Source organism: Pan paniscus, chromosome 17, assembly GCF_029289425.2.
Source record: "Pan paniscus chromosome 17, NHGRI_mPanPan1-v2.0_pri, whole genome shotgun sequence".
NCBI classification, from domain to species: domain Eukaryota; kingdom Metazoa; phylum Chordata; class Mammalia; order Primates; family Hominidae; genus Pan; species Pan paniscus.
In genome coordinates, this window is record NC_073266.2 from 25,396,612 (window position 1) to 25,423,182 (window position 26,571).

General features: G+C 40.8%; 1 protein-coding gene across 7 annotated transcripts in view; it reads left to right on the forward strand.

The window, feature by feature from the left end:
* SPIRE1 (spire type actin nucleation factor 1) overlaps positions 1-26,571 on the forward strand; it is a 215,264-nt gene that overhangs the window by 12,819 nt on the left and 175,874 nt on the right. For 6 of the 7 annotated variants that reach the window (XM_034944069.3, XM_034944070.3, XM_034944067.3 and 3 more), the window contains one exon: positions 10,216-10,250. In XM_034944069.3, the coding sequence (XP_034799960.1) occupies positions 10,216-10,250 (35 nt within the window). Of the gene's footprint in view, positions 1-8,971; positions 8,991-10,215; positions 10,251-26,571 lie in introns of those variants that run through there. The other variant, XM_055102546.1, reaches the window with a different exon arrangement.

Here is a 26,571-nt window from a genome sequence, read left to right on the forward strand (position 1 = left end):
GCTGCCTTCCAGATAGTTGCAAATCAGCTGTTGAATGTCACACCATAACATGGAGAGAACTAAGAGCTGGCTACAGAAGATGCAGTTTCGATTCTTTTGGCTCTGATGCTTACTATTGAATAGCTATGACCTCAGGCAAGCCATTTAACTATTTCTGATGCTGATACTGTCTTATTTTTTTTTCTTTTATTCTTTTGTGTGTGTGTGCGGAGACCAGGTTTTGCCAGGTTCCCCAGGCTGGTCTTGAACTCCTGGACTCAAGACATCTACCTGCCTTGGCCTCCCAAAGTACTGGGGTTACATGTACATGTGTGAGCCATGGTGCCCGGCCACTCTCTTTCTTTATTTGTAAAATGGAAGTAATATTTGTCCAGCCCTTCTTGTGAAATTGTTATGAGACTCAAATGAAGAAATATATGTGGGGGCATTTTGTTACCTTGTATGTACTGCACAAATACATTTTTACTGAGCCATTGCTATCCTTTGTAAAAAGATGAATACTTCCAAATTATTTGAGTCAAGATTGATAAAGAAGTTCTAAAACAATATTAAATATGTTTGGAAGTCTATAAAATGATTCTTGAGGTTGAAAAAATTTGAAATGTGGGTGTCCATAATGTGATTAGACCTTTGTTGCCTTAGCTGCTCCACCAGGTTTTTAGAATGGACTATGGAGGGTTACTTGCAGATTATCAGGGAAAGGTAATTAGTGCTTGACCACCGTTTATATTTTTTATGGATTTCCATATATTTTATATTATCTTGAATTTGGTTTTTTCCTTCTTTTGCCACTTTCTGACTTGTTTGATACTCATTTATTGATCATTTAATTTAGCTTCTTTCAATCCTTTGGGGAGTATAGGAGGGCTTATTTATGTAAATAATAAAACAATGTAACTATAACTTTCCCTATAAACTCTTGGAACAAATTTCATCTGAGACCTGTAAGATAAGCCATAGTTTAGATGAAATATTTGAACTGTTGTATTGCCTGATGTGTATAAACTTAAATGTTTTTGATGGGAAATTGTTAAGTTCCTTAAATTAATGATAGTTGCCCCCTAACCCTGACCTTTTTTTTTTTTTTTTTTTTTTGAGTTGGAGTTTCCCTCTGTCACCTAGGCTGGAGTGCAGTGGCTCGATCTCAACTCACTGCAACCTCCGCCTCCTTTGTTCAAGCGATTCTCCCTCCTCAGCCTCCCGAGTAGCTGAGACTACAGGCATGTGCCACCATGCCCAGCTAATTTTTTTTTTTTTTGGGTGAGACAGGGTTTCACCATGTTGGCCAGGCTGGTCTCAAACTCCTGACCTCAAATGATTCGCGCCCCCACCCCCAGCCTTCCAAAGTGCTGGGATTATAGATGTGAGTCACAGTGCTCAGCTTGACTTTCTTCTTTAATTAATGATCTTTTCATTATATTTATATTTAAAGAATAGTACTGTATTCATAAGTATAATAAAAATGTGTAACTTACAAAACTCATTACAAAAATATTTCTTGACTATATATAGTATATGTAGTAAAGGTTAAATAGCTAAAAATGTTTATAGTAAAGGTTAAATAGCTAAAAATGGCAAAGTGTAGTCTATGTCAAGCCTATGTTGTTTTTATAGTTTTTAAATCAGATCTCCCAAATCTTGACAGAGGGAAAGTAACACATTTGGGTAAGTGGATATGGATGGTAGAGTTGTGATATAACTAAAGGGAGTTAGGGCTTGGAAGATAGAAGTTCCTGGGATGCCTCTCTGCAGGGCTCTTGTTGGCTAGGTTGTCTCATACTCAGATGCCACAGACGGGCAGGAGATTCTAAAGAGAATGGACACAGATGTGTGTATGAAATGCATGAAAACCAGAACTCTTCAATTGATAGGGAATACTAGAACATTTGGGATTGTCACCTGCTAGAACTCTTTGTTTATGATTTGGCTTGGGGAGGTTCCCCTCCAAGTTCTCCTTCCTAAAATCTAGTGATATGTCTATGTATTTTTGAGCTTGTGAAGTTTAAGCAATGTTTGAATTGCTGTTACTAGGGAAAAGTTTAATCCAAATCAACCCAGTTTACAAAAAGTACTTTGACTTTCATTGTCCCTGTCTTCCAACACAGGAGTGTCAGAAATGTGGCTCCAGGCTATAAACATTTTTAGCTATTTATGTATAAACATTTAAACATTTTTAGCTATTTAACCTTTACTACATATACTATACATAGTCAAGAAATATCTTTTTGTAATGAGTTTTGTAAGTTACACATTTTTATTATACTTATGAATACAGTACTATTCTTTAAATACAAATATTATGTCTTCTATTCCTATGGCAGCATTTCTTCTTCTTCTTCTTTTTTAAAATTTTACTTTAAGTTCCAGGATACATGTGCAGAATGTGCAGGTTTGTTACATAGGTATACATGTGCCATGCTGGTTTGCCGCACCTGTCAACCCGTGATCTAGGTTTTAAGCCCCGCAGGCATTAGGTATTTGTCCTAATGCTCTTCCTCCCCTTTCCCCCGCCATCCCTGACAGGCCCTGGTGTGTGTTGTTTCCCTCCCTGTGTCCATGTGTTCTCATTGTTCAACTCCCACTTATGAGTGAGACCATTTCTAAATAGTCCTGGGCACCTCCTATCCTGTACTTGCCATCAGAATACTTCTGAAGATGACGTTCTAGACAGCCACTGTTATTCAGAATTGGCACTAGAGATGAAACTTATTTGCTCTGCAAGCTTCCAGTGTTGCCAGGTTACATAAAATAGATAAAAGATAATATCCAAATTTTGTGGCAGGTTTTAATCACTGATACTAGGTCCAAGGGGAGACTCTAGTCCCTGGGAAGGTGACTGGTAATAACAATCCAAGGCTGTCATTTTTTTGAAAGGTAAGGGATTTAGTTACAAATCTAGGAAGCAAAGTATAGTCTATGTCAAAAATAAAGTGGGAGCTTCCATTTCTGAATTAGGATAGAAGTCACATTTATGGCAAAGGTGATTGGAGGCTGAAAGTCCTAGAGCCTGGCTTGGGGCAGAGTCTGTGGGTGGGGGTCAGATAATCTCAAGGAAGAAGATGCAAGTTCTGGAGAGTGCCTGTCACACAAACGTATTGTTGGTGAATGAACAGATGAATGCTTTTTCCATGAGTGATATTTAAAATTAGAGGTCATGTCCCTGACTGTTTTTTGTATCAAATCCATAACATTCACGCTGAGGCGGGCGGATCAGAAGGTCAGGAGATTGAGACCATCCTGGCTAACATGGTGAAATCCCATTTCTACTAAAAATACAAAAATTAGCTGGGCGTGGTGGTGCGTGCCTGTAGTCCCAGCTACTCAGGAGGCTGAGGCAGGAGAATTGCTTGAACCTGGGAGGCGGAGGTTGTAGTGAGCCAAGATCGTGCACTGCACTCCAGCCTGGGCGACAGAGCAAGACTCCGTCTCAAAAAAAAAAAAAAAAGACAAAAAAGTATAACATTCTTTTTTCCCTTAAAATGCAACCTGGCAAAGATGATTTTGTTGGGGGAAATTGGTTTAAGCTAATAAATACGTAGTTTCACTGTCCTAACTTTTGAAGTTCTGTTCATTGATTCCAGGTCCTCAGTGGCCGCTGCACTTTAGAAATTCAGGTATGAGGCTGGGTGTGGTGGCTCACGCCTGTAATCCCAGCACTTTGGGAGGCTGAGGTGGGCGGATCATGAGGTCAAGAGATCAAGACCATCCTGGCCAACATGGTGAAACCCCGTCTCTACTAAAAATACAAACATTAGCTGGGCATGGTAGTGCGTGCCTGTAGTCCCAGCGACTTGGGAGGCTGAGGCAGGAGAATCGCTTGAACCCTGGAGACGGAGGTTGTAGTAAGCCAAGATCGTGCCACTGCACTCTAGACTGGCGACAGAGTGAGACTCCATCTCAAAAAAAAAAAAAAAAAGAAATTCAGGTATGATTAGGCTGTAGAAATTTTTTTATTGCTAAATTTCAGCCTGTTAACTACAACACTATGGTTTTTTTTTCCTAGTAATAATACAAAAATTGTCCCAGAAGCATATTTAACAAACTCCTTTCTTAATAAAAGTATTATAGTTCTTAAACTAATGGTTGTTGTTGATCAGTTTTGGTCAAATGTTTGAGAATATTATTCTTGAAAACATGGAGCATGTTCAGGATGTTGTTTGTCAGTCCATTAGCAAATCCTGTTCTACTTCCAAATTATTTCATGAACCCTCTCCTTTTCACCCTCATTACTGCCATCGCCCTGCCTGGCCACCCGCGTGTAGTGCTGCAGTACAATGATAGTAGCCTCCTCGCTGGCCTTGAGCTTTCCATCTGGCTGTCTCCACTACATTCTTCACATTATAGCAAGACTGACCTGGAAACTACCTGGACGCAGCTGACCCTCTTGCCTGGTATCCTTCAATAGCTTCCCATTTTCCTTAAAGTCAAATCTGAACTCCTCATACTATCCTTACAAGCCTATGTGATCTGCCCCCTGCCTGTCTAAACACAGTTTATGTTACTCATCCACCAAACACTTCCCGGGCCTGTCACACGCCACCTCCTGCTTCCGGAACAGATTCTTCTTCCCGCCCTCCTGTTGGTTCTACCCAGCTTCAAGGTCTCTATTTAAATATCATCTTTTGGAGGAATCTTACCTGACCACCCCAAATGGGGTCATTTCTGTTACTTTCTCTCCCTTTTGGATCCATTTATCACGAGTTCTGTTTTGTTTGATTACTTTTTTGGGGCTGTGTTCAATAAAATGTAAGCCTTATGAGGCAAGAACTGTGTCTAGCTTGTTTACTATGACAGTGTGTCATCAGTGCTTATGAGTAGTACTTAGTAGGTGGTGAATAAATATTTACTGAACAAATGAAGGCGGCAGAGGTATGCTGGCACGAGAGCAGGGTGTATTCATTGGTATCTCAGTTTTAGCATGAAAAAGAACATAATTTCACATGGTTAGAGGGACTGAAACATTGTCTAGAATTTGGTCACATAGTAAAAAGCTGGAGAATAATTCTGAGAACCATTTATCTTAAAAGTTCCAGAAATTCTGTTTTTTTGGTAGGTATAGTTTGCCTTTTACTTATTCAGCTAGTTTGAATCATATTGATAATGTGACTGCATGATAAGTCAGCCATATGCTGAGGTTTCTACTTTAAAGATAAGTAGCTACCTTAATTTGAAAGTATTATTTGCATTCTCTGAGCAGACCCATGGTGAAATGATCTGATTATCAATATTTAAGATTTAAAATGTCTGCTGAAGATGACAGTGTTGCCTTAGTTATGAATTCTTTATGACAGACATTTTATATCAGGACTAGTTTGTTTCGTAAAGCCATTCTGTGTCAGTTTATAGGAAGGCATAGGCTTTTCTGTTTCCTGGGACATAAGGGGACTCGTCTAATAAATTTTTTTTTTTTTTTTAAAGACAATGTCTGGCTCTGTTGCCCAGGCTGGAGTGCAGTGGTACCATCTCAGCTCATTGCCTGCCTCCTGGGCTTAAGCCATTCTCCCACCTCAGCCTTTCTTTTTTTTATTTTTATTTATTTATTTATTTATTTTTTATTTTTTATTTTTTATTTTTTTTGAGATGGAGTCTCATTCTTTCACCCAGGCTGGAAGTGCAGTGGCGTGATCTCTGCTCACTGCAACCTCTGCCTCCTGGGTTCAAGCAATTCTCTGCCTCAGTCTCCCGTGTAGCTGGGATTATAGGCACCCGCCACCATGCACAGCTAATTTTTGTATTTTTAGTAGAGATGGGGTTACACCATCTTGGCTAGGCTGGCCTTGAACTCCTGACCTCGTGATCCACCTGCCTTGGACTCCCAAAGTGCTCGGATGGCAGGTATGAGCCACTGCGCCCGGCCGCATTCCTCAATTCAACAACACCTTCTTCAATTGGAAACTACCGGTATAGCATCAAGGGATTTACACTTGAGAAGTACTGAGTCTTTCTTCAAAGGTTGGCCACTTCTGTTTTACTGCACCAGACCTAAGGAATGAATCCCTCTGAAACTTACAAATCCTGTGACTTCACCCAGAATTTTTTTTTTTGAGATGGAGTGGCGCTGTCTCGCCCAGGCTGCAGTGCAATGCCTGAACCCAGGAGGCAGAACTTGCAGTGAGCCAAGATCATGCCACTGCACTCCAGCCTGGGCGACAGAGCGAGACTCCGTCTCAAAAAAAAAAAAAAAATTTTTGAGGAATGCATTTCCCCATTCCTCAGAAACAGTAGAAATGGTAGTTAGCCTGGACAGTACCCCTGCAGTTCCCCTCAATCCCAACAGCCACTGAAAGTGGGAATGGAGATATATTAGTCCATTCTTGCATTGCTATAAAGAACTACCTGAGACTGGGTAATTTATAAAGAAAAGAGGTTTAATTGGATCACTGTTCTGCAGGCTGTACAGGAAGCATGGCTGGGGAGGCCTCAGAAAACTTAGAGTCATCACAGAAGGTGAAGGGGAAGCCAGCACGTCCTGGATGGCTGGAGCAGGAGGAAGAAAGAGGGAAGGAGGAGGTGCTACAGACTGAAACAACCAGATCTCATGATAACTCGCTATCACAGGACAGCACTAGGGGATGGATGGTGCTACACCATTAGAAACCATCCTCATGATCTGATCACTTCCCACCAGGCCCCACCTCTAACATTGAGAATTACAATTGAACATGAGATTTGGGTGGGGACATAGAACCAAACCATATCAAGAGGATTAGAATAAGAAAACCACACCAACATACATGAGGAGGAATCAGGAGCCTTAGAGTGTGCTCTTCACTCTGTCACCAACTCTGTGTCATTATGTGCAAGTCATTTGACTCCTTGAGCTCTCAGATTACTCATCTGTTTTTAATTAATTAATTAATGGTTTCTGAGGCAAGGCCTTGTTCTGTCACCTGTTCTGGAGTGCTGTGGCACTATCACAGCTCACTGCAGACTGGACCTCCTGGGCTCAAGTGATCCTCCTTCCTCAGCTTCCTGAGTAGCTGGGACTACAGGCTTGTGCCAACATGCGTGGCTAATTTTTTATTTTTGATAGAAACTGGGTCTCACTATGTTACCTAGGCTGGTTTCAAACTCCTGAGCTCAAACAATCCTCCCAACTCAGCCTCCCAAAGTGCAGGGATTACAGGCGCGAGACACCACACCCAGCCAAATTACTCATCTATAAAATGAATGGATTGAGCAAGATCATTTCCAAGATTCCTTTAAGCTCTGATGTCATGTGATTGGGATTTTTGGATTCCTAGATTAGCTTTTGAGCAGGAATTTGGATGGCAGAGCTGTGTAGTTGGTCAAATACTTTGTACTTACAGCCTTTTCATATTACCGTGAGTTACTCACCAGTTCAAATTGAATGACCAAGAGCTGTTGAATTCTCACAAAAATTTTTAGTACTTTTACAGCATTTTCAGTTTTATAATGCAGGTCATTGAAAAAAATCTTATTTTATAGACTCTTGTGCCCTTTTGGCACTCCTCTATCATTGTTTTTAAGCACTTCATTGTTTTCTGGTACAAAAAGATGTTCCTGACTTATCTTGTAATTTCCCTGTCCCAGCCCTGAAATCAGCCAATTTCCCAAGGAATCCTGATTCTGTTGAGGGGGAATGGGCTTGGCGTGCCCCATGGGTTTCTCCCACTTTTGATGAGCAGCGCTAGGAAATGTTTTGAAGTTGTGTAATATCTCTAGTTACAGTTCGCCAGCACAGGGCTCCTTTTCTTCTCACGTTAGGTTTGTGTATTCCTTCTCCCATAGTGTAAGTCATGACTCCCAGCAATATCAGTGTATTTACTCATGTGCTCATTGCTGCAATACATTAAAATAGTTTCAGAATTTTATACTACCAACAAGAAACGTACTACAAAAACTTTTAGATTTCTTTGTAATTCTCTTTATCTTCAGAATATATCCTACTGAAGATGTAAACTCACATACTCTTTTTTTTTTTTTTTTTTTTTTGAGACGGAGTCTCACTCTGTCACCCAGGCTGGAGTGCACTGGCGCAATCTCGGCTCACTGCAAGCTCTGCCTCCCGGTTCATGCCATTCTCCTGCCTCAGCCTCCCGAGTAGCTGGGACTACAGGCACTCGCCACCACGCCCGGCTAATGTTTTGTATTTTTAATAGAGATGAGGTTTCACCATGTTAGCCAGGATAGTCTCAATCTCCTGACCTCATGATCTGTCTGCCTCGGCCTCCCAAAGTGCTGGGATTACAGGCGTGAGCCACTGCACTTGGCCAACTCATAGACTCTTAAAGAGGCTACTCTCTATTACAGTTTGCCTGAGTGCTCCTCTCTTCCTCCCTCTCTCTCTCTTCCCCCCATGCAGAGTAGGCTCTCAGTAAATGTTTGCCGAAAGGCAGTCTGTACCCTTCCTTGAGCTGTTTCTGTCCAGTAGTACTTTGCCGAGTAAAATTAATTACCAATTTTATGGGAGTTAAGTATTCTTAACTACCAAAAGCATTAATGGTCTGAACAAACAATCATATGTATAAATAAATAAAATGTATGTTATAAATCACTGTTGAATGTAGAGTTTTATGTAACAATAAATAAATATATAAGTAAAATAAGTCTTATACTTATCAGACCCTATCATATAAACCCTTAGCTAGTAAGCTCATTTTATATATATGTTCATGTAGTCTTTATTGCTCATATATAATTTTTAATTTAATTCATAGAACCTAAGGCCCCTTATTTTCTGGTCTCAGTTTCAGCCAGTGTTTCTCATTAGGATCATTAAGAGATGAGGAGTTGTGGTTGTCTTCTTTTATTTTTTCGTTTTTGTTTTTTTTTCAACCGACTCATTTCAAATAAGAAATTGCGGTTTCAATTTTATTTTTTATTTTAAGAATTGGGAGCATACAAAAGCTATTATTTGTGATTTTTCTTTTGTGATGTCATAATAGAGTCTAAGGCGTAGAAATTCTAGTTAAGTACTAAAAAAATAACAAGGCTGATAGAATAACCACTGTGGGCTAGGTGTAAGGGTAAATGCTGGGGAGAGGAAGAAGTGGGAGGATAGTATTGGGTGGAGGGAAAGGTATAGAGCTAAATGCATATTTGAATTTAGGTCAGTGAAATCTAAGTGTAGTCTGGGGAAATTAAATTTTCTAGTACTGACCGGGCATGGTGGCTCACGCCTGTAATCCCAGCACTTTGGGAGGCCGAGGCAGGCAGATCACTTGAGGTCAGGAGTTCGAGACCAGCCTGGCCAACATGGCAAAACCCCATCTCTACTAAAAATACAAAAATTAGCCGGGCATGGTGGTGGGTGCCTGTAGTCCCAGCTACTCACTCAGGAGGCCGAGGTGGGAGAATCACTTGGACCCGGGAGTGGGTGGTTGCAGTGAGCCAAAATCACATCACTGCACTCCAGCCTGGGTGACAGAGTGAGACTGCTTCTCAAAAAAAAAAAACAAAAAAAAACCCAAAAAAACCCAATTTTCTAGTACCCAGTATAATTAATTGTATAATTGTGTTATTCGTTCTTTTTGTTAAAACTATTTAATAAGTGATTCTTTAAAATAGCTGTTTTTGTTTAAGAAGTATGTTTTTGTCAGCGACATTGACAGAAATGTATTAATTGTTCATGTTCTTTGGTATTATGTATCAGTGATGGAGAAAAATACTAATGTTGGTGCAGCCAAATATTGTTCAGTTCTAATTATTCTTTAGGTGAGCCTCTGTTGGAAAAATTACTCAATTAATTATATGGTTTTGCCTAATCATATATTAAAGGAAAACAGTCAGCATATATTAAAGAAAGTATGAATTTAAACATTATTCCTTTCATTGAAATGATCACTGTATCTTTAAACTGGAAATATATTTGCAGTCTTTTAAGATTTCCTAAGGTATACTTAAAATACCTTTAAAGTATTTTAAGGTGTTTCTTAAAAGAAAGCAAGACTTTCAAATGTTTTTGTTTGATTGATTTATATATCTGTATTAAATATGTACATATGTTGTAGATCTTATTACAGTTAAGCATTTTTTTCTCACCTTTTTTCTTTGTTATTTTTTAATGGGCCTATTTAAACTTAAATCTCTAAGTAGGACCTTCAGGGATATTTGGTCATTCTAGCATCTTTCATTTGCATAGATATTCTCATAGACATAATAAAGCCATAGCCAGAGAAGCTCAAATATTTTTATCAATGATTTTAAAAAGCTGAAATCTTTTTAAAGTAATCCTTTTCATTTTTATTACAGGTAAATTGGGATATTCACAATGTATGGAAACAGAGGTAAGTGAAATACTCAAATATTTCTTAGTAAAGCAGCTTTGCAATCCTGTTTAGACTAACTTGAGTACTGAACTATCTCACTATAGGTTCTTGGTCTTCTGATAAGATTTCTTTTTTTTTTTTGAGATGGACTTTTGCTCTTGTCGCCCAGGCTGGAGTACAATGGCACGATCTTGGCTCACTGCAACCTCCGCCTCTTGAGTTCAAGCGATTCTCCCGCCTCAGCCTTCTGACTGGCTGGGATTGTAGGCGCCCACCACCACACTCAGCTAATTTTTGTATTTTTAGTAGAGATGGGGTTTCACCATGTTGGCCAGGCTGGTCTTGAACTCCTTACCTCAGGTGATCCACCCGCCTTGGCCTCTCAAAGTGCTGGGATTATAGGCATGAGTCACTGCACCTGGCCCTGATAAGATGTTTTGAGAGCAGGTATGTTTTCTAGGTTTAGGAAGAGTAAAATGTGAAGAAAAATTACTTGCCTTGTCCATATTTTTGTAACGTCAGGTTGTGTTATAAAGAATAGCTTAATTATCATTTTAAAATTTAACCGTATTATTATTTGCAGAATTGAGTTAGCTAAGATCCAGAGCTCTTAGTAATTTCAGTTTTTCTTTTCATAATTCAGTGCAGTATGTCATATAATAAATACAGCATTTAAATGTGTTAGACTCCATTGGAGCTGCCTTATATTTATTATTATTATTATTATTATTATTATTTTTATTTTTAGACGGAGTCTCACTCTGTCGCCCAGGCTGGAGGGCAGTGGCACGATCTCAGCTCACTGCAAGCTCCGCCTCCCGGGTTCACGCCATTCTCCTGCCCCAGCCTCCCAGGTAGCTGGGTCTACAGGCGCCTGCCATCACGCCCAGCTAATTTTTTGTATTTTTAGTAGAGACGGTTTCACCGTGTTAGCCAGGATGGTCTCGATCTCCTGACCTCATGATCCTCCCGCCTTGGCCTCCCAAAGTGCTGGGATTACAGGCATGAGCCACTGTGCCTGGCCTGGTTTATTATTTTTTAATAATTTAATTTCAAATTTCTGATTGTGAAATTTAAGGGGTTTCTATGTGTTCATTGCAGGGATTTCAAGCATAATACTGAAATACCAGGTCAGCATATATGTGTGGTATTCTTTTCAGTAGCAGTTTCATCATCCTTAGATTGGGGGTGTTGGGTGTTTTGTTAGTGGCAATGCCCAAATAAAGGATTTAAGAAGTTGTATTTCAAATTTTATAATGCATCTACATATTGATGTAGGTTTTAGTAAGTTTTAACTGTTGTTTTAAATGAAATGTAGGCTTCCCAAGGGATTATATTGTATAATAGAGAAACAAAAATAATTTATCCCTTTTGGCATTAATTTTTGTATTTTCTTTCTTTTTTTTTTTTTTTCTTTTGAGACAGAGCCTTGCTGTGTCTCCCAGGCTGGAGTGCAGTGGCACAATCTTGGCTCACTGCAACCTCCACCTCCCAGGTTCAAGTGATTCTCCTGCCTCAGCTTCCCGAGTAGCTGGGACTACAGGCGCATGCCACCATGCTGGCTAGTTTTTGTATTTTTAGTGAAGATGGGGTTTCACCATGTTGGCCAGGCTGGTCTCAAACTCCCGGTCTCAGGTGATCCACCATTACAGGCGTGAGCCACTGTGCCCGGCCCATTTTTGCATTTTCTATTCAACTTTGAAAGGAGGGACAATTTTTTCCAAGTTAGATCTAAAAAGGCAAGAACTTAATATTTTTATATTGTTAGAATTTTTGATATACTATTCAACATGACACAAAGGGGTGGGATTTGATTTGAGTCAGAAGAGGTAAGTTTTGTGGTTTCTGGTTGTGTATTTTTCTAGCTATGCAATTTTGAATAAGTAATTTTTCTTCCAGAACTTTGTCTGTCTTATCTATAAAATGTTAATGGTAATTTGTATTAACCTCATAGCTTATGAAATTTTTAAAGAGATACTATATATTAAAATGTTTCATAAACCTTAAATTCACTATTGTGAATTAAGATGATAGAAATATAGTCAGCATTCATCTGCATTTAGGTAATGAAATATGAAGATTTTACATACAAGGCACAGTTATCTAATTATTGTTTTATTGTCATAAAATCCACATGATCTTAACATTAGTTTAGTACTCACTTTGTAAAGAAGCATTAGTTCATTTTATCTCCTAATTGACAGCCCTTATAATTTGATCCATAACATAGGTCACCAAAAGAATTGGAATCTAACTAAATAGAAGTTTTTCAGCATTAAAAAAAAAGTAAAAATTTGAAGGGGGCAAAACACAAACAAAAATTTCAATCTGATATTGATTTAATTCAGAAAAATAGGTATTTTCTAGGGCTAACAGTGGTTATCAGTGGGGAGGAGATTGGGATTGTGGATGGTCATTTATCCATATTGTTTGATTTAAAAAAAAAAGTATCTGTGTATTACTTTGGTAATTAAGATAGCAAAAAGCAGGAGTGGTGAGGGGGTAGAGGCAGAGGGAACTACTTTTTCTTAGAAGTTTGGTGAAGTGACAGAAGGAATTAAAAAACAGCATAAGGAGGAAGTTTTCTGTTGTGTTTTAGGTTAGAGACGATGGTCCATTTGGCGGTGGTGGTGTGAGGGAGCCTAGAGTGTGTGAGCCAGGTTCAAGGGTGGTTATCTAATGAAGCCGACCCAGGAACACATGGGAGACGATGGTTGTCTGGAGTAGTGCTGCTCAGAACCAAGACTGGTCCAGGGCTCTGTGGTCTCTGAGACCCTCTCAGGGGATCTGCAAGGTCAAAACTATTTTCATAGTACTACTAGGATATCATTTGCCTTTATACTTTCATTCTCTTTAGAGCGTGCCATGGAGTTTTTGGAGGCATGAGGAAGACTGTCAGAATGACTGCAGAAGCAGATGAGATCCAGCCTTTTTTTTTGGAGACAGGGTCTTGCTCTGTCACCCAGGCTGGAGTGCAGTGCCATGATAACGGCTCACTGTAGCCTCAACTTCCTAGGTTCAAGTCATCCTCCCACCTCAGCCCTCTGAGTAGCTGGGACTACAGGTGCATGTCACCACACCTGGATAGTTTTTTATTTTTTATTTTATTTTTATTTTTTGAGATGGAGTCTCACTCTGTCACCCAGACTGGAGTGCAGTCGTGCGATCTTGGCTCACTACAACCTCTGCCTCCCGGGTTCAAGCGATTCTCCTACCTCAGCCTCCCAAGTAGCTGGGACTACAGGCGTGTGCCATGATGCCCGGCTAATTTTTGTATTTTTAGTAGAGACAGGGTTTCGCCAGGCTGGTTGCGAACTCCTGACCTCGTGATCCTCCCGCCTCACCCTCCCAAAGTGTTGGGATTACAGGCGTAAGCCACTGTGCCTGGCCTGTTTTTTTATTTTTATGTTTTTTTTTTTTCTTTTTTGTAGAGATGGGGTTTTGCTATGTTGCCCAGGCTGGTCTCCAACTCCTGAGCTCAAGCAGTCCTCATGCCTCGGCCTCCCAAAGTGTTGGGATTATAAATGTGAGGCACCTTGCCCAGCCTCTGTGGCTGTCTTTCATTGAGCCTGACATTAAAAGGTTTTGTAAAATGTAAAACAATTCCACTGTTCTCATTTTTTTTAATGTAGTTTTTTTTTCCTCCATAAAATGTTATTAACATTTAATGGGCTTAAATGAATTAATACATATTTTAAACATTCCTTGGTTTTAATTTCTAATACAGTAAATATTGATAGATTATAGCCCACATTAAAAAAAAGCTCTTTGGGCTCTAATTTTTTAGTGTGTAAAGAGGGTCTAAAACCAAAATTTAAAGGTTTGAGAGCTGTGGTATGAGAGCACAGATGGCAGAGGTACTTCTTCCTAAGAAACAGAATCGGGAGGTAGGAGGAAACTAGAGTTGTGGGGTAGGCAGCAGGAAGCCCAGGCATCCTTGCCATATGGGTTTAAGGCTCTTTTTGTCAGCAAGAAGGCAGGCTCATTTCTGAGACTGAGGTTATACGGGATCACAAAGGGGACTGACTACTAGAGCCTCTCTTGGCTCTTAAATTGTTTTTCTATTTCTGCCATTCCCTCTGTAAACCCCTCACCGAACTCTTGCTAGTATAAGCTGCCTGAAGGAAGAGGCTGGCTGCCATTCTGGGGCAGCCTGTTCAGCCTTTCTGAATTCAGAGAGGCCTTGTTAGGTGGCCCTTGTGCCCAGGCTCAGCTCATGGGGCCTCCCTTTCCTTTTCGCTTCTCTGCCTCAGATTCTCCATTGAGGGTGCATAGTTACAAAAATTATTATTATTTTTTGAGACAGAGTCTCGCTCTTGCCCAGGCTGGAGTGCAGTGGCATGATCTCAGCTCACTGCAACCTCTGCCTCCCAGGTTCAAGCGATTCTCCTGCCTCAGCCTCCTGAGTAGCTGAGATTACAGGCATGTGCCACCACGCCCAGCTAATTTTTGTATTTTTAGTAGAGATGGAGTTTTGCCGTGTTGGCGAGGCTGGTCTCGAACTCGGAACCTCAGGTCATCTGCCTGCCTCAGCCTCCAAAGTGCTGGGATTACAGGCACGAGCCACTGTGCCCGCCATAAAAATTATTTACATTTTATTTAGCATCAAGCCTAGCTTTATACGTGCAGCATATTATGTGTCATTCCTGGTTGGGAAGTGTAAGGTTTCCTGGGAGCAAGAAGGAAGTCCTTCTTAAGCAAGGCTTACGGACTCCCAGGGAAAACAAAATCTCTTTATCTCCCTGGGGTTTTAGGACCCTCATCAAGTCACAGTATTGAAATAGAGAACATCAATTGTTCAACTATTTTTTATTTTAATAGTTTTTGTAGTACATAAAAAACATGTTATGAATTATTTTGTAGTTTTAATTATAACTCTTTTTTAGCACTTTTACTATATTCTTAAAAATTAAAAATTATGAGTTCTGAGAAAGCAGTGAAATCGTATATAGGTATTTGATTAACTTTTATGTGATCTTTTACCTCAAGCTAATGTTTCTTAAAATCAAGTATTTTACCTTATTTCTTACTGTTTGGAAAATGTTTTAATATACTTGATTATACTAAGTATTTTCCAGCATTTGAACTCCTTAATGGAAATCTTTCATATGTTTTAAATGACATGCAAATTTTTTTACTTTAATAGGCAATTTAATTTTTCCCTATAACTTTTTCTGCTTTTTGAAAGTATAATTTACATACAGTAAAATTTACCTTTTTATTTAATTCTTTGAGTTTTGACAAGGATATTTTGTTGTTAACTATCCCTACAATCAAGTTTTGTCACCCCTTTAACGTCCCCCATGCCACTTTGTAGTTAGCCCTGCCCCTCCTCCCAGCCCCTCTTAGCCACTGATATGTATGTTGTTCTTACAGTTTTGAAAAGGACATGTAATTTAAACAGCGTGTGACCCATATTTCTCCCTTCCTAGTAGTGGCTCACAGCTCAGACTACTAATTTATAAACTCTTGAATGACTAACCTGTACTCGTGGGCGCTTGCCTGTCAAGGAAGCAGTTCAGACCCAGATTTAAGGGTAGCTTTTATTCCAATTTTACAAATTTTTCCTACTGCCATTGTTTAAATAGTTTTGTGGATTATAATCTTACTTTTGAAGAAAATTGCTAAATATTTGAAAATGCTAAAACAGAACTGATTTGAATTTCCATGTATTTTAATTGAGGCTTTTACATTAGTTTTTTTCCAGCTTTCCAAATTTCATCACATTCCTGTCTCCTGTTAATCACCACTAATTATGTAGCACTCAGAGGCCCTTTCCCTTCAGCAGGAAAGAAGGTTAAATGAATAACTAGAACAATCCTGTTCCCTTGGGGGATTAACTGTATTTTAAGTGGAATAGGTTAAAGTATTATATAAAGTTAAATGAACTTTTATCATTACTTTAATCTTGATAGAACTGGTTTGTAAAAATTGTACCATAGAATCATTTAAGCTTTAGTGAGGGAAACTATTAAAAAGACTCATGTTCACATCTTAGAAATAAAGTTCATGTATACTGGGCATAAGTACCTATTCTGTGTTTCATTCCCACATGCATCTTGAAGAAATATTTTACAGCTTACTCATTCCTGTACACTAGTAACAGACAGAGAGCCAAATCATGAGTGAACTCCCATTCATATTGCTACAAAGAGAATAAAATACCTAGGAATCCAACTTACAAGGGATATGAAGGACCTCTTCAAGGAGAACTACAAACCACTGCTCAACAAAATAAAAGAGAGACACAAACAAATGGAAGAACATTCCGTGCTTATGGATAGGAAGAATCAATATCGTGAAAATGGCCATACTGCCCAAGATAATTTATAGATTCAATGCCATCCCCATCAAGCTACCAATGACTTTCTTCACAGAATTGGAAAAAACTACTTTAAAGTTCATATAGAACCAAAAAGGAGCCCGCATTCCCAAGACAATCCTAAGCCAAAAGAACAAAACTGGAGGCATTGCACTACCTGACTTCAAACTATATTACAAGTCTACAGTAACCAAAACAGCATGGTACTGGTACCAAAACAGATATATTGACCAATGGAACAAACAGAGGCCTCAGAAATAACACCACACATCTATAACCATCTGATCTTTGACAAACCTGACAAAAACAAGAAATGGGGAAAGGATTCCCTATTTAATACATGGTACTGGGAAAACTGGCTAGCCATATGTAGAAAGCTGAAACTGGATCCCTTTCTTTATACAAAAATTAATTCGAGATGGATTAAAGACTTAAAATGTTAGACCTCAAGCTATAAAAACCCTAGAAGAAAATCTAGGCAATACTATTCAGGACATAGGCATGGTCAAGGACTTCATGACTAAAACACCAAAAGCAATGGCAACAAAAGCCAGAATAGACAAATGGGATCTAATTAAACTAAAGAGCTTCTGCATGGCAGAAGAAGCTACCATCAGAGTGAACAGGAAACCTACAGAATGGGAGAAAATTTTTGCAATCTACCCATCTGACAAAGGGCTAATATCCAGAATCTACAAAGAACTCAAACAAATTTACAAGAAAAAAACAACCCCATCAAAAAGTGGGCAAAGGATATGAACAGACACTTCTCAAAAGAAGACATTTATGCAGCCAACAGACACATTAGAAAATGCTTATCATCACTGGTCATCAGAGAAATGCAAATCAAAACCACAATGAGATACCATCTCATACCAGTTAGAATGGCAGTTGTTAAAAATTCAGGAAACAACAGTTGCTGGAGATGATGTGGAGAAATAGGAACGCTTTTACACTGTTTTTGGAAGTGTAAATTAGTTCAACCATTATGGAAGACAGTGTGGTGATTCAAGGATCTAGAACTAGAAATACCATTTGACCTAGTGATCCCATTACTGGGTATATACCCAAAGGATTATAAATCATGCTACTATAAAGACACATGCACACATATGTTTACTGTGGCACTATTCACAATAGCAGGCTTGGAACCAACCCAAATGTCCATTGATGATAGACTGGATTAAGAAAATGTGGCACATACACACCATGGAATACTATGCAGCCATAAAAAAGGATGAGTTCATGTCCTTTGCAGGGACATAGATGAAGCTGGAAACCATCATTCTGAGCAAACTATTGCAAGGACGGAAAACCAAGCACCACATGTTCTCACTCATAGGTGGGAATTGAACAATGAGAACACTTGGACACAGGGTGGGGAACATCACACACTGGAGCCTGTTGTGGGGTGGGGGAGGGAGGAGGGATAGCATTAGGAGAAATACCTAATGTAAATGGGTGCAACAAACCAACGTGGCACATGTATACCTCTGTAATAAACCTGCACATTGTGCGCATGTACCCTAGAACTTAAAGTATAATAACAAAAAAATTTTACAATTAGAAGAGTGTTTCTCTGTCCACCTCTGAAGCAAAAGAATGTTTAGTTTTAATTAAGAGGCATTAATTACTCTCAGTCAAAAAATTTTGTTTTGTTTATGTGAATAACAAAAGAGTTCAGACCTGTTAACAATCTTTTTAAATTAAAAATGATCATCCTCTGGGCAAAATATATATATATTTTACAGCTTACTATATTCCAAGTACTGTTATAGACATTAATTAATCATCACAGCAAATGTATGAAGTAGATCCTATTATTTGCATTTTAGGGATGAGAGCTAAGTATATAGAGAGGTTAAGTAATTTGCCCAAGCCGACATAGCCAGAAAGTTGTGGAACCACTTTTATCTCTTTTCTTTTCATATATTTGTCTTTTCTTTATTCAGCCTGTATCTGCAATGTAAGGTATCTACATAATGCTGATAGTTAATTTAGTGCCTCATTTGGAATAATGAGATGCCTTTGTATCTCCTTATATGCCTCTTAACTGCAGCTACTTCAGTTCTTGGCATTTATAGCCAATGGATATAGTCCTGTTAGATGTAACCTTGACAAAAGTGTTAACACAGTCCACGAACCTTCAACCTCTTAGGTGAGGACAGGGTCTGTACTGTAGGAACTTGTGAAGTAGTCTGATTCCAAATTACTCAAAATGATTCAAGAATTGTTCTATATAGTTGAACCTCCTGGAGAGTCAAATCTGCTTTAGGGGACCCAGAGATCTTGAGAGAAGCCAAGAAATACATCATAGTCTCTTGGACCTTGTTCTGGTTATGTACAGTTTTTGACCCAAACAGCGCTATATCAATTTTTAATGTTTTCTGAGCATCCTAAAATAAACTACTAAAGGCTGTACATGGGGTTTGCTGCTTTATACGGAGTATAACATTTTAAAATGTCTTTTTTTGTCTTTAGCTAAATCAGCTCACTACCCATAATTGATTCCACCTTCTGGCTCATTTAGGTGACAATTAGATTTGTATTGCCTTTTTTGGGGGGGGGGGCGGGGCGGTGTGGGGAACGGAGTCTCTCTCTGTTGTCCAGGCTGGAGTGCAGTGGTGTGATCTCAGCTCACTGTAACATCTGCCTCCTGGGTTCAAGTGATTCTCCTGAGTAGCTGGGATTACAGGCAGCCGCCACCACGCCCAGCTAATTTTTGTATTTTTAGTAGAGACGGGGTTTCACCGTGTTGGCCAGGCTGATCTCGAACTCCTGACCTCAGGTGATCCACCCGCCTTGGCCTCCCAAAGTGCTGGGATTACAGGCATGAGCTACCATGCCCCGCCCTGTATTGCCTCTTTTAATTGACAATGGGTAGCCCTTAATTTCAAAAGTAACTAAAAAATCCAACCTGAAAGAAGAAAGTAGTAGTTATGCACACATGAAAATATTTGCATGCATGCACAACTTTAGCTGCATAAATGAGGCTGTTTTATGTGACTGAGAAATAGTGTTTGATACCAAACTAATTAAATCTTAGAATATCTTGTAGAAACAACAAGGCAATTATTATTGAATCTACTCTTCTAGCAGATGGCTTTGCCTGATCTTACGCTTTATGGGTTTGTAAATGGAATTGCATGACAAGAAGTTAAAATGATGAAATGTATTGTCAAAGAGGACTGGAAGAATAAACTCCAGTAACTGCTGGTAACAACAGCATTTTCTCCTTGGTCAGCAGGCCAAGAGGAATGTTTAGGAATGCTTGCATTCTACTTTCTGTCTTTTTGGATTAAAGACCCCAAACACACCTGAATTCCCATGGCCGCAACACGGTGTGGAAATCAGTTTGTACGTCCTCAGAGGAAATTGTGTCTGTACATGAGTTGCCGCTTCCGGGTGTCAATTTTAATAGAGGTCTTGGCAGAGGGATCATTGTAGTGTGATGAATAGATAATCTCCACTTAGATTTCATGTATCAGACATAGACTAGGACATTATGACAGTCATTTGGCATATTTGAAATTCAGTCATGCTTCCCCCACCCCCATCCAGTTAGCATTTATTACTAAAATGACCTTTCTGGGTTACAATCATAGATGTCTATCAGGGGACATGATTTGACCATAGGATACATAATTTATACAAGTAGTGTTCCTTTGAATAGTTTTTACTATATCTGAAGACAAATAATAGTTATATGTCTGGCAAAGGATTTCAGAATAACTCAAATTATCTGGGAGTAAATATTTTATAATTACTTTTTTTTTTTTTTTTTGAGATGGAGTCTCACTCTGTCGCCCAGCCTGGAGTGCAGTGGTGTGATCTCGGCTCACTGCACCCTCTGCCTCCCAGGTTCAAGCAATTCTGTCTCAGCCTCCCAAATAGCTGGGATTACAGGTGTCCACCACCATGCCTGGCTAATTTTTGTATTTTTAGTAGAGATGGGGTTTCATCATGTTGGCCAGGCTGGTCTCAAAAGAGTTTACCATATTTACTATATGGGTAGCTTAAACACCTCTACAATAGAGTATGTAGATTTTTTTTTTTTTTTTTTTTTTTTTTTGAGTCAGTGTCTCGCTCTGTCACCCAGGCTGGAGTGTAGTGGTACGATCTCGGCTCACTGCAACCCCCGCCTCCTGGGTTCAAGTAATTCTGCTGCCTCAGCCTCCCGAGTAGCTGGGACTACAGGCACACGCCACCACGCCTGGCTAATTTTTGTAATTTCAGTAGAGACGGGGTTTCACCATATTGGTCAGGTTGGTCTCAAACTTCTGACCACAAGTGATCCACCCGCCTCAGCCTCCCAAAGTGCTGGGATTACAGGTGTGAGCCACCACGCCCAGCCATGTAGAGTGTTTTTTTTTTAATAATTTGCCTTATTAGGCAGGCATGGTGGCTTACGCCTGTAATCCCAACACTTTGGGAGGCCGAGGGGGGCGGATCACCTGAGGTCAGGAGTTCGAGACCAGCTGATCAACATAGCGAAGCTCCGTCTCTACTAAAAATACAAAATTAGTTGGGTGTGGTGACATGTGCCTGTAATCCCAGCTACTCGGGAGGCTGAGGCAGGAGAATGGCTTGAACCCTTGAGGCAGAGGTTGCAGTGAGCCGAGACCGCTCCAGGGTGCACCAACCTGGGCGACAGAGTGAGACTCCATCTCAAGAAAAAATAAAGGCCGAGTGCAGTGGCTTATGCCTGTAATCCCAGCACTTTGGAAGGCCGAGGCAGGCGGATCACCTGAGGTCAGGAGTTCAAGACCAGCCTGGCCAATATGGTGAAACCCTGGCTCTACTAAATACAAAAAATTAGTAGAGCATGGTGGTGGGTGCCTGTAATCCCAGCTACTTGGGAGGCTGAGACAGGAGAATTGATTCAACCCGGGAGGTGGAGGTTGCAGTGAGCCAAGATCATGCCATTGCACTCCAGCCTGGGTGACAAGAGTGAAACTCTCTCAAAAAACAAAACAAAAAAGAATTTGCCTTATCAGTCTGTCTTAGTGAAAAATTAAAATGATTTAAATAAAATAAAACCAGTATTTTTCAGCACACATAATGCAATGCTGATGGGATCTGTGTGGGAAGGGACTAGATTTTTATTTAGTTTTTCAAAGTACATTTATTCATTTGTAGCATTTGTGAAAATGATGTTGGCCAGGCGCAGTGGCTTACACCTGTAATCCCAGCACTTTGGGAGGCCAAGGCGGGCAGATCACGAGGTCAGGAGATTGAGACCATCCTGGCTAACACAGTGAAACCCTGTCTCTACTAAAAATACAAAATATCAGCCAGGCGTGGTGGTGGGTGCGTGTAGTCCCAGCTACTCAGGAGGCTGAGGCAGGAGAATGACATGAACCTAGGAGGTGGAGCTTGCAGTGAGCCAAGATCATGCCACTGCACTCCCAGCCTGGGCAACAGAGCGAGACTCTGTCTCAAAAAAAAAAAAAGTATATTTGTTGTAAAAATTAAAACATCTTGAAGGGTAAAAGGAGAATGTAAAAATCACTTCATACCCTACTACTTAGTGATAGTGGCTGTTTAGAGTATTTTTCTCGACATCTCTTCCCTTAGGTACATAACAATATTGACACATTAATTGAGCATCTGTTGTGTGCCATTCTTAGAGTCACATGCATCTTTGCATTAGAAGACAGACTTGGCTTGAAGGAGTTAGCCAGGCTGAGGGAAAGGATTTAGGTAAATCCAGTGGAACTTTCCAGGAAGAAGGACACCATAGTGAAGATTCTGAAAGAGCTAGCTGTTTTTGAAACTGACAGAACACAAGGATGTCTGAAGCATAGAGAAGGAGGGAGAGTTAAAGAAAATGTAGGAAAGACAAGGTGGTGCCAAGTATTACAGGTCATGTTAAAGATTGGACACAGCTGAGGCCTGGGCATGGTGGCTCACGCCTGTAATCCCAGCACTTTGGGAGGCTGAGGCGGGCGGATCACGAGGTCAGGAGATCGAGACCATCCTGGCTAACATGGTGAAACCCCGTCTCTACTAAAAATACAAAAAATTAGCCGGGCGTGGTGGTGGGTGCCTGTAGTCCCAGCTACTCAGGAGGCTGAGGCAGGAGAATGGCGTGAACCGGGGAGGCGGAGCTTGCAGTGAGCCGAGATCGCGCCACTGCACTCCAGCCTGGGCGACAGAGCAAGACTCTGTCTCAAAAAAAAAAAAAAAAAAGATTGGACATAGCTCCGTTTTCCCTTCAAGGGAAGAAACATTTCTGTCTGAAATTTTTTTCTTTTTTTTTTTTTTTTTTTTCTTTTTTATTGATCATTCTTGGGTGTTTCTCGCAGAGGGGGATTTGGCAGGGTCACAGGACAATAGTGGAGGGAAGGTCAGCAGATAAACAAGTGAACAAAGTTCTCTGGTTTTCCTAGGCAGAGGACCCTGCGGCCTTCCGCAGTGTTTGTGTCCCTGGGTACTTGAGATTAGGGAGTGGTGATGACTCTTAACGAACATGCTGCCTTCAAGCATCTGTTTAAGAAAGCACATCTTGCACCGCCCTTAATCCATTCAACCCTGAGTGGATACAGCACATGTTTCAGAGAGCACAGGGTTGGGGGTAAGGTCACAGATCAACAGGATCCCAAGGCAGAAGAATTTTTCTTAGTACAGAACAAAATGAAAAGTCTCCCATGTCTACCTCTTTCTACACAGACACGGCAACCATCCGATTTCTCAATCTTTTCCCCACCTTTCCCCCCTTTCTATTCCACAAAACCGCCATTGTCTTCATGGCCCGTTCTCAATGAGCTGTTGAGTACACCTCCCAGATGGGGTGGTGGCCGGGCAGAGGAGCTCCTCACTTCCCAGTAGGGGCGGCCGGGCAGAAGCGCCCCTCACCTCCCGGACGGGGCGGCTGGCCAGGCGGGGGGCTGACCCCCCCACCTCCCTCCCGGACGGGGCGGCTGGCCGGGCGGGGGGCTGACCCCCCACCTCCCTCCTGGACAGGGCGGCTGGCTGGGCAGAGGGGCTCCTCACTTCCCAGTAGGGGCGGCCGGGCAGAGGCGCCCCTCACTTCCCTGACGGGGCGGCTGGCCCGGCGGGGGGCTGACCCCCCCACCTCCCTCCTGGACGGGGCGGCTGGCCGGGCAGAGGGGCTCCTCACTTCCCGGTAGGGGCGGCCGGGCAGAGGCGCCCCTCACCTCCCGGACAGGGCGGCTGGCCGGGCGGGGGGCTGACCCCCCACCTCCCTCCTGGACAGGGCGGCTGGCCGGGCAGAGGGGCTCCTCACTTCCCAGTAGGGGCGGCCGGGCAGAGGCGCCCCTCACCTCCCGGACGGGGCGGCTGGCCAGGCGGGAGTCTAACCCCCCCACCTCCCTCCCGGACGGGGCAGCTGGCCGGGCGGGGGGCTGACCCCCCCCACCTCCCTCCCAGACAGAGCGGCTGGCCGGGCAGAGGGGCTCCTCACTTCCCAGCAGGGGCGGCCGGGCAGAGGCGCCCCCCACCTCCTGGACAGGGCAGCTGGCCGGGTTGGGGGCTGATCCCCCCACCTCCCTCCCGGACGGGGCGACTGGCCAGGTGGGGGGCTGATCCCCCCACCTCCCTCCCGGTGAAATTTTTTTCTATTCCTGTGATCATTCTTCTGTTGTTATGTATTGTTCATCTGCTGTTTTCTTACATTCTTTGTATTTCCCACGCTACACAGATGTGTTTTATACACTCATTATTTCATCAGTTTATACATCATTTAATTAATTGGTACCATAATAATAGTGGTGCAGTTGTATAAATAGGTTTGGGAACAAACCCAACTGACCCATGGTAAGCATAGGAACAGAAATGCCTGGTGACTGAAGGAGTAGCTGGCCTGTGACGTGGAGAGAAGTCAGTATGATAGATCTGGGGATTAGGGAGTAGAGATGGATGAGTCATTTAGGTGGAGGCTAATTGAGCTTCTGCAGTTCAGTATGGTGTCTCGACATATTCTCTCAATTTGGTGGAGATTTTACTGTATTTAGCAGATATTAAAATAAGGTTTTTAAAAACCCATTATCAGCAAAATTAGATAATTTCCTTGGTTTATGACCATTACCTAATTTTTTGATGATGTTTCTAATTTTTTTAAAAATAATTTTTTTAGGATATAATTCACAAACCATGCAAGTTACCCACTTACCCAATTAGCGGTTTTTGAGATATTCAGAGTTATGCAGCCATCACCACAATTTTAGGACATTTTGTCACCTTATAAAGAAATGTGTTACCTTTTAGCTATCACCTCCTAGCCCCAGCAATCACTAATCTACTTTCTATATGTATAGATTTGCCTATTCTGGACATTGCATATGCACGGACTCATAGGTTATTTTAGGACTGGCTTCTTTCATTTAGCATAATGTTCAGGGTTCATCCATGTCATACATGTATCAGTACTTTATTCCTTTTTATTGCCAAATATTCCATAGTATGGATATACTGTATTTTGTTACCCATTCATCAGTTGATGGACATTTGAATTGTTTCTACCCTTTGGCTGTTATGAGTAATGGTGCTATAAACTTTCATGTACAAATTTTTGTGTGGACATATGTTTTCATTTTTCTTGGATATATAAGAGAAGAATTTCTGAGTAAACTGGTAACTCTATATTTTAACTTTTTGAGAGCTTCCAAACTGTTTCTCATAGTAACTCTATCTTTTGACATCTCAGTGTATAAGGGTTCTGATTTTTCCACATCCTTGCCAACACTTGTTATTATCTGACTTCTTGATTCTGGGCATCCTAGTGCATGTAAAATGGTATTTCATGTGGTTTTGCTTTACATCTTCCTGGTAGCTAATGATGTTGAGCATATTTTCATGTGGTTGTTGACCATTGTAGAAATGACTATTCAGATCCTTTGCCCCCCACTCCCCCTTTTTTTAAGAGACATGGTCTCGCTCTCTCACCAGGCTAGAGTGCAGTGGCACAATCACAACTCACTGCAGCCTTGACCTTTGCCCATTTTAAAATTGGGTTTTCTTTTTATTATTGAATTATAAGAGTTCTTTATATAGTGTAGATAAAATTTCTTATCACATACATGATTTGCAAATATTTTCTCCCATTCTGTGGATTTTCATGCCAGTTTCTTGATGGTGTCCTTTGAAGCATGAAGTTTATTTCAATCAAGTCCAGTGTATTTATTTTTTATTTTATTGCTTGTGGGGTTTGGTGCCATATCTAAAAATCCATTGCCAAATCCAAGATCATGAAGATTTATGCCTATTTTCATCTGAGAGTTTTATAGTTTTGGTTCTTATATTTAGGTCTTTGATTGATTTCAGTTAATTTTTGTATATGGTTTGAGGAAAGGATCTAACTTCATACTTTTATGTGTGGATATCTAATAGACACATCACCATTTCTTGAAAATATTTTTTACCTGTTGGATGGTATTATCACCCTGATTGAAAATCAGTTGATTATAGATGTATGGGTTTATTTCTGCACTGTCAGTTCCGTTCTATTGTGCCAGTGCCATGGTGTCTTGATTGCTCTTGCTTTTTAATAAGTTTTGAAATTGGTAAGTGTGAGTCCCCCAACTTTGTTGTTCTTTTTCAAGATTGTTGTTTGGCTCTTCTAGGTCCTTTGATTGTCATATGAATTTTAGAATTAGCTCAACTTCTGACAAAGAAACCAGCTGGAATTCTCATAGGGATTGCCTTTAATCTATAAATGGATTTGGTTATTATCGCATTTAACAATGCTAAGCCTTAGACCATGAACACAGGATGTCTTCCCATTTATTTAGGTCTTCGTTGACTCCAAAAAAAGGGGAATTCCCCCCTTTTTTTGAGAACAGGTTTGTTATGTTGCCTAGGCAGGTCTTGAACTCCTGGGCTCAAGGTGTCCTCCTGTCTCTGCCTCCCTAAGTGCTGGAATTACAGGTATGAGCCACTGCACTCAGCTGATTTTTGTTTATTCATCATATATCCTGCTACCTTGCTGAATTCATTTATTAATTTTAATGTTTTTTCAGTAGATTCCTTAGGATTTTCTTTTTATAAGATTATGTC